General features: G+C 38.9%; 1 protein-coding gene across 5 annotated transcripts in view; it reads right to left on the minus strand.

The window, feature by feature from the left end:
* Positions 1 to 12,638, minus strand: part of STXBP5 (syntaxin binding protein 5) — a 165,932-nt gene that overhangs the window by 75,702 nt on the left and 77,592 nt on the right. For all 5 annotated transcript variants that reach the window (XM_042445840.1, XM_042445839.1, XM_042445838.1 and 2 more), the window contains 2 exons: positions 5,829 to 5,952; positions 501 to 579 (listed from right to left, as the gene is read on the minus strand). In XM_042445840.1, coding sequence (XP_042301774.1) covers positions 501 to 579; positions 5,829 to 5,952 — 203 coding nt within the window. The remainder of the gene's footprint in view (positions 1 to 500; positions 580 to 5,828; positions 5,953 to 12,638) is intronic.

A 12,638-nucleotide genomic window follows, 5' to 3' on the forward strand; every position in this document is an offset into this window, starting at 1 on the left:
AATAGCAGAGTTGCTAGAAGGAAAAGAGAGGGGTTATGCTAATTCCTTCCTTCATCACCAGTCCTTCAAAAGCTCCTCTGTAGAAACAGGAGCCCTTCAGGCAGTATCACAAGTAAAGGAGGGGCTCGAGAGAAAGACAAAATATACGCTGGGGTTTGGTTCCAAGATCCCTTGTGGATAACAAAATTCGTGGATGCTCAAGTCCCATTAAATATAATGACATAGCAAAATGGTGTCCCTTATAAAAATTAGAAAATCAAGGTTTGATATTTGAAATTTATATATTTTTTTCATTTTCAAACCGTGGATGCTTGAATCCGTATATAAAAAATCCATGTATAAGAAGGGCTGACTGTATAAGAATATTGTCTCTCCTCCCTCTTTCAGTGAAGTGTATTGTAAGTAGAACTGTACTCTTGGGAAGTCTGGGTCACACTGCTCGTACTCATTCACTACAAATACCCCAAAACAGAAGCAAAGAATTGTTTCTCAATTCTTACCCAGCTCTGGTAGTTTTGTATTCCACTTTAAGAATAGGTTTACAGGGCTCTGGCTTCTTTCCATCTTTTACCTGCTTTCCTAAAACAAAATATTTTCTTATTTACATTTAAAAATATTTTTAAATATATAAAAACCTTACAACCCACCGTTTAAGAATACTTCCTTATGTTCAAAAGATTACATTATACTAATGATTGCCATGCATTATGAAAAACCTCTCAGGTTTAATGAAATAATTTAGTTATATCTTTTATAAGCCATGAGTATTTGAAAATCTAAAATAACCTTCCATACTCTGTTCCCAAACAATGGCACTATCTTTCCATGATGGTGGAGCTGCATGCTCCTGTGAGGCAAGAGGCTATGCTGATGGCAGCAGTGCTACTTACTGGGTCTCCCATGTCAGACAGAGTTTTGCTAAGGAACCATACTAAATGTGCCAAACAGCTACTGGGCAGCAGCAGTAGTGGGGGTGACACTGATGGAAGACCTCTCATAGTGGCATCATAGCTAACATTTATTAGTTCTAAGTAGAAGAAGACATGGTAAAAGCCTTTTAAATGTCTTTTGTCATGAAAATTCTGTCTTGAGACAATCCCAAATGAGATAGTGCCAGAAGAACTCCCAAGTCAGATGGCATTCAACAGATGACTGGGGTAGAGCAGAGGATAACTACGAGTGGCTGGGCAACTCGACCCAACCCAAATACATTCAGATGCTGACAGGCTGAGAGGTGAAAAGAAAGTCCAAAACTGCACAACACATATTAGAGGAACATGGAATGTGAGAAGCATGAATCAGGGAAGCTAGACAATGTAAAGCAATAGAACGTACACACGTTTCAATACTTGGGGTGAGCGAGCTAAAGTAGACAGAAATGGGACATTATGAGTCATATAATTACAAAGGAGTTTTACTTAGGAAATGAAAACCTAAGAAAATGGGATGGCATTAACAGTGAGGAGAGATGCAGCAAAAAGAGTTAAGGAATTTAATACAAAGACTGATGAAGTAGTAATAATACTTCAGGGAAAGCCCATCAATATAATGATAATCCAAGTTTATGTTCCAACCACAGAGGCAGGGGTAAAAGAAACTGAATGATTCTATGCTGGAATCCAGGAGGGACTTGTTCACACACCAAAGCAATGATTGTTCTGATGTGTAATGTGAACTCTGGAGAAATAGGATGGTTTCTAATTGGCTAGTGGGTTGGACAAGGTGACATTTTATCACCTTGTTTAACTTATACACTGAACATACCATACGTAAAGCAGGATTAGACTCGGAGGAATGAGGCATGAAAATTGGAGGAATGAACATCAATAGTTCAATATGTGCAGATGACACCACACTAGCAGAAAATAGCAAAGACGTGGAACGATTACTGAAAAATGTCAAGGAAGAAACTGCAAAGCAGGTTTCAGTTGAGCATTAAGAAAACTAAAATAACAACCAGAGGTTATTTACAACACTTTAAAGTAGACGGTGAAGACACTGAAAAGTTCAAGATTTTCCATACCTTGGCTCACTCATTAATCAAAATGGCATCTGCAGTCAAGAAAATGGAAGAAAACTGGGACTTGGAAGGGTGGCTATGAAGGAACTAAGCAAGATCCCAAAGTATAAAGATGTTTAATTGAATACTAAAGTTAGGATTGTCTATGCCATCATATTTTCATATGTCTGAGAGCTGATGGGGGGGGGGAGTCAACTCATTTGAAATGTGGTGTTGGAGAAGATTTCTATGGATGCTATGGATTGCAAAAAAGACAAAGAAATTTTCTAGAGCAAATAAAGCACTCCCTAGAAGCCAAAATAACTACATTGAGATGGTTGTACTTTGGCCATATAGCAATAACAAGTACCCCTTATCAATGAACGTAAGCAGCCGCTAAGTGGTTTACAATGTGTAAGCTATTTGCTTCCAACAAGCTGAGTACTCATTTTAGCAACCTTAGAAGGATGCCAGGCTGAATTGACCCTGGAGCCCCTAGCTGAAATAGAACTTGTAACCTTGTAAGTGCAAGTAAGTGGCTGCAGTACCGGTATTTACGCTGCACCACCAAGGCTTCTTTGTCTATATATTCTCCATATAATGAGAAGACATGACTCACTAGAAAACACAATGCTTGGTAAGGTAGAAGGCAGTAGAGAAAGAGGAAGACTCAACCAAGGAAGCCACAACTCTTAAGTCTTGCAAGACCCGAGAAAAGGTGTTGTTGAAAGGATGATTTGGAAGTGTCTTGTTCATAGTGATGGCAGTAAACAACATACAAACCAAAACATTTTTGTTGGATATAGAAAGTTAATATAATACAGAATTATAATCACCATGTAACCATATCTCCATGACTGCAACAATTTTAATAGGTACAGAAGTGGAACCTTAGATTTTCCTTTCTGATTTTACATTAAACACACTATAACGCCTGCAATTACATTCATTAATGTGTATAATGTTATATAGAATATAATTATGGGAGGGTCAAAATGAGGGCATTCCCTCCCATAAGAATTCTGCTTTCATAAATGAATTTTTCCTTCACTTCCCCAAATTTCTAGCATTGTGCTAACTTAAAACTTCAGCTGAGCATTTAGAAAAATAAAACTTAGTTATCCAAAGAAAATAAAAATACAAAGTTACTAAGGCCTGGGAGGGAGTGAAAAGGCAGGCCCAACTCCATTCAGGGCTAGCCTGAAGAAGAAGAGCCCTTCCTCCATGCCATTTGACATCATCTGACATCATCTGGACTGGGAGGGAATGAAAAGGCAGGCCCAACTCCATCAGGGCTAGCCAGTGCAAGAAGAAGGGCCCTCCCTCCAGTCCATCTGCCATGGTCCAGGCCTTAGAGGGAGAGTAGAAACATTGGACCTCATCCCCTTCCCCACCACCATTCCCTTCTCCTTTTGTGTCATGTCTTTGTAGATTGTAAGCCTGAGGTCAGAGAACCATCTGAATAACTATTTGTAAGCCACTCAGAGATTCTTTAGGGCTGAAGAGCGGGGTATAAATACTGTAAATAAATCAATAAAAGGAAAGGCAAACACTGGAAATGTAAGCATTCTAGGTGTGAAAGATTTTCAATGTCTCACATTCCACAATGCCAGAAATACAGGTACAGTAAGTTGATCTGTTGGGGGTAGAATTTTTATTTGGGGAGGCAATGACTTCATTATACAGTATCCCTGCTTCTACAATGGACTGCTCTCCCATCTCCAAGGATTAGTTTACTCCACATTCCTGTAACAGCTGCTAAGATTTGGTTCCTCCCTTGCAGTTATCTTTTAAATAAAATTTCATATACAGCAACTAGAAAGTGATAAGATTCAGCTTTACCTGTTAATTTATACATATCACATTTCTGTTAAAGGAATAACATGCTATTCCTTGACCCTCTGCCAGTCATAACGTAATAAATAAATAATACTTGATGAACTGCCCCTCCATATATATGCCTATCTGAGGTCTATGAGGCTATCTCTCCCCCACTTCCCTTTAGTACCAAATTCACAAAACAGTGGTACGTTTTTTAGGCCAAACAAAATGCACAGAATACATGCTGTACGTTTTTGAAGCTCCACTGGCTTCTTCATCAGGCAAAGGTGTAAAAAATATTACAGCAGAAATTTAAAAAATATATGTTATGATATTAAGAGTTACAGGCCTACATTCTGCAAAGATGCTGTTATTGTTGTTGCTGTGTTCACTGTTAAGATGATACAGAGTGATAACCCTGTAGAAAGGTCGCTCCTCCTAATGGCCATGTGGGTTCTGGGAGACAAAGAATGGTAAAGTCCAGAAAATAAAATTTAAATTCCATTACCATCAGGAAAAAAGATACTCCCTTTGATATACAGGCTGTCTCTCCCCTTGTGAGTCTAGCAGCCCCTTTTGTTAGACAGAGAACACCGCATTTCCCAAGACACCTCCATCCTGTTGCATTAGGAAAACTTTTAGATGCTGTTTAAGTAAAACACTCCAAATGCAGTGCCAGCTTTTGGGACACATGGCCTACATAACCACAAAGAGGAATAGCCTGCTTACAGGAATATGCCTCCATACAATCTTAACTGTGAACAACAGCAGCATCTTTACAGAATGTACGTCTGTGACTTTAACACTGTCACATGTTTTTAAATTTTTTTCCTGTATGTTTTTTAAAAGATTTGCTTGATGAAAAAGCCAGCAGAGCTTTGAAACTTTGCAACATGTATTTTGTGCATTTTGTTTGGCCTAAAAAAGGTACCATTGTTTTGTAGATTTTGGATATTATTGTACTTGGCCAGGACAGCTACCCCTGGATATGTTTTCTGTCCCTTTAGCTCAGGGTGATAAACACACTGTGGAAGCATACAGGAACGCTTTGCTGTAGTGCTCTGGTTGGGAACATTCTACCCCTTATGAGGCCTGTTTGATGTCATTACTAGTGTCATTCCAGCATCATGTAAAAACATAGCCTTTTACCTTTACCTTTGGGGCTTGATTTTTATATAAATCTTTAAATGTGCAATGTTTTAAATTGTTTTAAACAATTTTAACAGGTTTAAAACTGGCTTGCTTTGTTTTTGTTTGTTTGTTTTTATTTATATACCGCTATTCCAAAGATGATAGCGGTGAACAGCAAGTAAGCTAATTAGCAAGTAAGCTAATTTGCCCCCCAACAGTCTGGGTACTCATTTTAGCGACCTTGGAAGGATGCAAGCCTGAGTCGAGCTTGGACCCTTTTGCTGGTCTTGAACTCGCAACCTTGTGGTTTTGAGTGAATGGCTGCAGTACAGGCATTTAACCACTGTGCCACCAGGGCTTTAACTTGTCTATTTTTTAGTTTTTAGTCAAACTGTTGATTTTATTGTAAGATGCCTTGAGAATTGCAAATAAAGGGCAGAATTTAAATATTTAAACAAACAAACAAACAGGCATGATCTATTAGTTTTTGTCTTGAACCACAAGAGGCACCCCATACAAATTTTCTTCTGCAATACCACCTGGAATATTAAAGGTAGAACTCTCCACAAACCAATAGAAGTACAAAGTCAAATCTTTGGCAGCTGGCACAACCAACAGAGAGAGCAGATGCAAGCAGAGTTGGAAGAGCATGATAGATTTCTATTACTTTAGCTTGATGCGCTTCAAGAATGGAGTGGAAAAGGTAAAAAAATAATAATAGGCAATTGCCAGATGAAGTATATTTTATTAGGTAATCAGCTTAGGTGGCTTAAATATCACTGTAAAAGCACAGTTTAATGGAATTTACTCACATGTGAAATGAGCCTAGGGCTTATGTAGTCAGTATCAAATACAACATACATATATCTGAGCTTACCATGTGGTGTGATTGTCTGCAATGGCTTGGTAGGATTCCTTACATTCCATATAGTCAAGGTGCCATCTGAATGGCTACAAATAAACTGCTTTCCTTCATGATGCCAAGCTACAGAATGGATTGCCTGAGCAAAAGGAGAAAATTGGGATATACTGAAATACTGGACAGAAATGTAGCTACTTGTAAAAAATATATATGAAAATATCTCATAGAAAACAATTAAACATAATCTATTAAGGTTAAATATATTAGCTAAATACTCCAATATCATTCATATGACCTGCACAAAATACTATTTTAATGCAAAACTCTAAACAAATTCTGGTAATAGTTTTCTCCAATAATTAACTGTATTATGTAAAGTCGAAGGCTTTCATAGCCGGCATCCATAGTTTTTTGTGGGTTTTTCGGGCTATGTGGCCATGTTCTAGAAGAGTTTCCTCCTGACATTTCACCAGCATCTGTGGCTGGCATCTTCAGAGAAGATGCTGGTGAAACGTCAGGAGGAAACTCTTCTAGAACATGGCCACATAGCTCAAAAAACCCACAAAAAACAATGAACTGTATTATATTTGTAATATTATTTGATATCACATCAGATAACTCTTTAAAATTTTGCTATAAACCTAATGCAAATATAGTTTGCTAGTAAAACTGAGGGGAATTTTTTTCAACTGCTTAAGGTACATGCATCAGTTTGATTGGTGCACTTTCCTGCATCTGATTTTCTTGCTTAAAGCAAACTTGCAATTTCAGTTTTACAGTGAAATATGTAGTTACAATATTGGTGGAAAATGCATATATGCTTGTAACAACTTGGTCTGGAATGCTCTGCTGCTTTTACAACAATGTATTCTACCCTAAGTTCTTTTTAGTGAATGCATTAAATTTTAAGACACATTTATCATGATCATTATATGAAGGCTACCTTTGATGAGAAGTGCTAGGCTCCAAAATCTTTTCTAATTATTGATTTTTAAAGCCTGAGACATCATAGAACAGTATTATGCAATGATCTGTCATGTCCCAACTAATTAAAATAACCAGCACTAAATCCAACATGGTGCCAGCAGATGTCTGATGGTGCAAACAGGACCTTTCCCTCCCCTCCCCCACCCTCGCAGCCCAGTGTGCTTACCAGAAATCTGAGGATTTCCAGGAATCCAGAGATGTGATGTGTGGGTGTGTGACAGAATCAGACCTAATTAATGTGCATTTAATGAAGAATTTAGCATTTTCCTGCTATAAAGCAGCTTTAACACTTAGCTAACTGTGATCATAGTGTCTCCCCTGCCAGGTAAGTATGGCAATTATACAATCTTTTTATTATAAAAAAGGCAACCAAGATATCCTAGCGGCCTTAAAAATTTACAAAGCCAAATTTATAGCATATTCACCTGGATTCCAGCCTTTAATAACAAGATTGAACATTTGCAGACACATTTTTTCAGGAAACTATTATCTGTACCTCCATGTGTACACCATCTAACTCTCTATGCAGAACTGGGATAGAATGTTCTTGAAACTGAAACCTGGTTGATGACTTATAGGTTTTGGTTTAAGATACATTTCAGGCCTAATAGATCCAGTCTTTTATGGTTCCTACTATCTGACGTTTATTATGCCAGTTGGGCTAAAGTTTATGAAAATAAAGTAATTTCTGTGGGTTTAAATTGTGATTCTCTCCTTTTACTAACCTTTTACTAACTGAAAAAGAGTGTCTTGAATCTATTAGGGTCTGCCTTGCAGAGAGAAAACATAAACTGATATATCCCAACTCCTCCTAGTGTGTGTTCTCCAGCAATGCTCAGTATCTCCCCCCCCCCCCCTTTGCAGGGTGGGATTCTGGATTATTTCCAAACCCTTTCACTGCTGGTGTCAAGGAAGGCCTTTTTGTTTGCAAGATTGAATGTATACCCCTCAAATGTGACCAGGGGCAGATATCTGCAGACCCCATTTTTGAATCGTGTATGTCACTGTGATCAAGTTCCAGATGTTCTGCATCATATTGTATTGCTTTGTCCATTGTATATAATTCCAAGGGGAAAATTGTTAAGAAGGTTATTGGAAATGAATATCTGTTTGGATGAGTTATCAGTGGAATACTTATTGGAAGATCGGAACCTGCATATTACCAGGTTAATGGGCAATTTTATCAAACTGAGAGTGGCAACACTGTTTTTGGAAGCAGAAGTGAGGAAATAACATAGGAAATTGAAGGCTTTCATGGCCGGCATTCATACTTTTTTGTGGGTTTTTCGGGCTATGTGGCCATGTTCTAGAAGAGTTTTTTCCTGACGTTTTGCCAGCATCTGTGGCTGGCATCTTCAGAGACTGTGAAATGTCAGGAAGAAACTCTTCTAGAACATGGCCACATAGCCTGAAAAACCCACAAGAAACTATAACATAGGAAAATTACTCAAAGTAATGGTGTACCACAAACATTTCAGTAAACAGGTAATATTATTAAATTTCTGGAACTTACAACTTATTTAAGAATCTATTACTATACTGTTAAGCTTAAACTGAATATATACTTGTGTATCTTTTAACTCCTTAGCTCCTAATATATTAAGGCAACTGATTTTACAAGGATTTGACAATGACGTCTACCACACATCCCTTTGAATGCATAAAATAAGTGACCTAGACAGGCCCAGAAGACATCCATCACTTCCCAAGGACTGCACTTGGCAGGGAAAGAAGGATAGTGGCAGAAAGGTTAGGGAAACTTAGCCAAAATAACCAATCTTCTCATTGAGGAATCCCTGATAAGCATTAAGGAATACAGAGTTACCTGGAGCATATTTTGAAAACCAGTGAAATAGAGTACATTTGAAAGGTTCAGACTATAAACCAGAAATATCCAGTGTGTTATTTACCCATTACAAAAAGGCTGTCAAAACACCAAAGGAGATCAATTATAATCCTTGTAAGAAAATGTATTTATTGCAGAGGATATTCAACCCAACTAGTTATGCTGAATAGAGAAATGCCAAGTTTTATAGAAAGGATCTTAAAAGTTAAAGCCTATAAACCTTCCAGTTTCACTGCTACCTCAGGCATTGCTATGCCCTGGAGATTTTTGTGATCTAGAATTGCCCTGCCTTCAACACTTTGTGTTGAAGCTAGATTTCACCATCAAGTTCTTTTCCTTAAGACAAAAGCTTTATAGGCTATCAAGGACCACTATATGTATTAATAACATGGACTCTCCTTTATTTATACAGGTTGAATATCTCTTGCTTGAAATGCTTGGGACCACAAGTGTTCCATATTTTGGATTCCACCCCCTCCCCAGATTTTGAAATATTTATATTTGCATATACATAATGACACATAATCAGTCTGGAGAGTAACTGAACATCTGTGAAATGTCAGGAATCCAAGCGTAGTGCCTGCCATGAATCCATGCTTCTCTCTTCAGCCTGGCAAATACAGTACGTACAGGTAGGCAACTCAAAATGTTTTGGATTTTGGAATATTTTGGATTTGGAAAAGGGATAATTGACCTGTATTAGAAAGGAAACATGGCAAAACTGCTCCACTCATAAAGCTACTGACCATGTGGCCAAATTGTTCCATAAAGATTTCTATGTTCAATGGTGCAAATTAAATTGAAACTCATTTCATGCAGACAACATATTGCTATTTTTAGCAGACCTAGACGAGAAGATCCAGGCTATGCAAAGTATAATGAGGCAGGGAGCAGACAGAGGGGAAAATCCAGCTTACCCCAGGGGTTCCCAATTCATAGGGAGAACCTGCTGACTGCACCACCAGCTCTCACAATGATCTGACAGCTGATGCGCAGTCTGCACCACTTCTTCCTGCTGAGAGGACAGACCCACCAAAATGGAGCAATCGTGGCTACAAAGCTGCACTGTGCCATTATTTTTTTTCATTACCTCGCAAACACATGCGCACAAGCACACAGTTTACCACAGTTCAATTAAAACAATTTATTCAGCTGACAAATAATGATCCCACGCCACAGATATCAATAGAATGCCGGAGGTATCCAAAACTTAGACAGCATCACTTTTCTTTACTTTAATATTATCCACCTAACGGTATACACCAGAATGCCTTCTTTCAACAGATTTTAGGGATATAAAAAAGTGGGCACAGATTCTAGTCCCATCTCCATTTGCCTGGAAGTATTCTTGGTATTAGAAGTGGAGAAATTGTTGCATTTTTAGGATCTGAGACATGTTTGGAAAAGGTTAAAAAAACAGGGAAATGCTTTTTAAAAGCTTTAAGCCTTGCCATCAACTGACTTCAGGAACTTAGGTCCTGTTCTCTGCAAGATTATTCTTCAAAAAGAGGGAGTATCACACACCCCTGTGTTAAAGCAGACCACTGCAATTAAAGGTCAAATATTACTACTTCATCACTGCTTAATCCAAGAAATGTTCAGTGTGCTATCTGTTCTGACTTAGTTGAAGCAGAATATGAAACCCTAATTCTCTGATGTCTAATGGGTATAAATTTGGATCTTTTCACAAGTCAGACCCATTTATATACAATACAAGGAAGCTCCTCTGAAGGTACTGTGGGCCCTCTCCTTACATGGGGATCCATTCCGGATCCCCCGTGTAAGGGAAAATCCGCCTATGTTCGAGCCCCATAAGAAATAAGCTGGAAGTCACGTAAAATGCGTCCGAGCATGGCACAGGTGCACTCTACTTCATAGATGGACGCTACCTCTATTAAGCTACACTGTTTCAACAAAACAATATCATCGACTTGCTAACAAGATCTAGAGCAGGGGTAGGCAACCTTTTTGAGCCAGGGGCCGGGTTGTTGTCCCTCAGACAACTGGGGGGCCGAAGCCAAAAAATAAATAATTAAATAATTTTTTAAAAAATTAAATAAAAAAATAAACGGGGACAAATGTAGGACAACATTTTCAAATGGTGGAAACCTTTTTCAAAAAAGGGGAGGACACACAAAAAAATTTGCTGATTTTTTAAAAAAATGTTAATATAAATGCATGTTTTTGAGGCGTCTATAGACAATTGCCCCCCTTTCCCCTGCGCGTGAGAGGCCAAAGGCCCTGGAGGCAATCGGCGGCAGGACCGGGCTGGGGCCGGTCCCAAGGCCTTGCCAGGCTGCATCTGGCCCACGGGCCGCAGGTTGCCTACCCCTGATCTAGAGCCTTGGATTCCCTTCCCCCATATGGGTATACTGCCCAAGAGTATGATCTTTTGGGACAATTTCTTGTACAGTACTCTATTGTCTTTCTCGTACTTTATCTTACCCCATAAGACATTGACTAAAATGCTATTTGCAAACAGTTGTACATTGCAACTTTGGTTTTCTTTTTTTACTTCTAATTGGACTTCAATTTTTAGAAACTGAATTTATTTTTAATAAAGAGAAGGTAAGCTCCTACAGTGAGTATCTTGTCTTAAGAAATATTACCCACTGTAAATAAAGCTTGATTCATGGAACTAAAACTGCTCAACAAACCTAAAAAACCTGAGTCTTATGTCCTGAGTATTTCAGATGTATATCACTATCTCTGCATCAGAAACTACTAATTAAGAAAAACTAGCAAGCCACCTGTTTTTCCTTTACTTTTCATACATGCACTATTAAGGCATAAGCCAGGCCAAATGAGGGGAAACAGACACAATAGTAACAGAAATATGTCTCGTGTTTATGCCCCCATAAACACAGTATCTCAGGATCCAAAAAGAAAGAAAAGCAACTTTATGTGGAAAAGATTTAATTTTCTTCTTTAAAACGTAAATCAGATTTTCTCTTCATCGGAAGAAGAAGTACAAAAATGGATGTTAAATTTCCTGGACTTTGAGCATCTCCCATTGACCACATGGTCAGAAGGAGTAGGTTCCAGTCTGCAAGAATTACCCCTCCATACTACATGAGAGCAAAGACAACAAAATGCAGGCCTATGACTATTATCTTCAATTTTTTTCTCCTGTATGGTTTTTAACACCATGCCTGATAAAGAAGCCAGTGGAGCTTCGAAAGCTTCCAACATGTATATTGTGCATTTGGGTTGGTCCAATAAAGGTATCATTGTTTGGATTCATTATAGGGCCAACACAGCTACCCCTGGATGTTTTACAAAAATACTATTATGTTTCTGCCTTGGGTCACTGTCTTCACACTGGGTCCCTATTCCAGCAATGACCTGTGCATAAATCAACCAAGTTTTTTTTTGGGGGGGGGTCATTTTTTCTGACTTCTACACAAGTAGATGTGCTAAACCACAACTGCTTTACATAGTTCACAATGACAGAGTTAGTATCCAACATTATCCTGCAGCAGGCAACCACAGCAACAATTTTGTTCCAGATCACTACCATTATGCTCTGGATATTCATCAGTATCACAGAGCCTTTAATCTGGCCCATTTTAACATCTTACCATCTGCTTTACTGGAAGGGAGGTACTTTAGAATCTCATATGTAAAGCATACCTTGCCAGTCAGGCATGGCTGAAATAGTAGACTACGGGGCTGTACAGACTGAGGCGAATGGATGGCGGGATGCTGCCCCCTTTCACCCTGGAGCGGGGCCGTGGCAACCATATGCCACGACATCAACCCGGCCTGTAGGGAAAGCAAAAAGAAGTCACCGGCTCCTTTTTTGGTGCCCTCTAAAGGGCATCGTAGCTGCGACAGGGTGGCATGATGATGCCCCTTCAGCACTGCACTGTTTGGACGCAGTACTGGAGGAGCTGTCATCATGGTGCATGCCATGTGGACCGGCACATGCCAAAATGGTGCCCTAGTGGCAGCATAAGGGCATTGACCTCAGCACTGACTCCGCTCACAGG

Source organism: Sceloporus undulatus, chromosome 1 (assembly GCF_019175285.1).
Source record: "Sceloporus undulatus isolate JIND9_A2432 ecotype Alabama chromosome 1, SceUnd_v1.1, whole genome shotgun sequence".
In the NCBI taxonomy this organism is placed as follows: Eukaryota; Metazoa; Chordata; class Lepidosauria; order Squamata; family Phrynosomatidae; genus Sceloporus; species Sceloporus undulatus.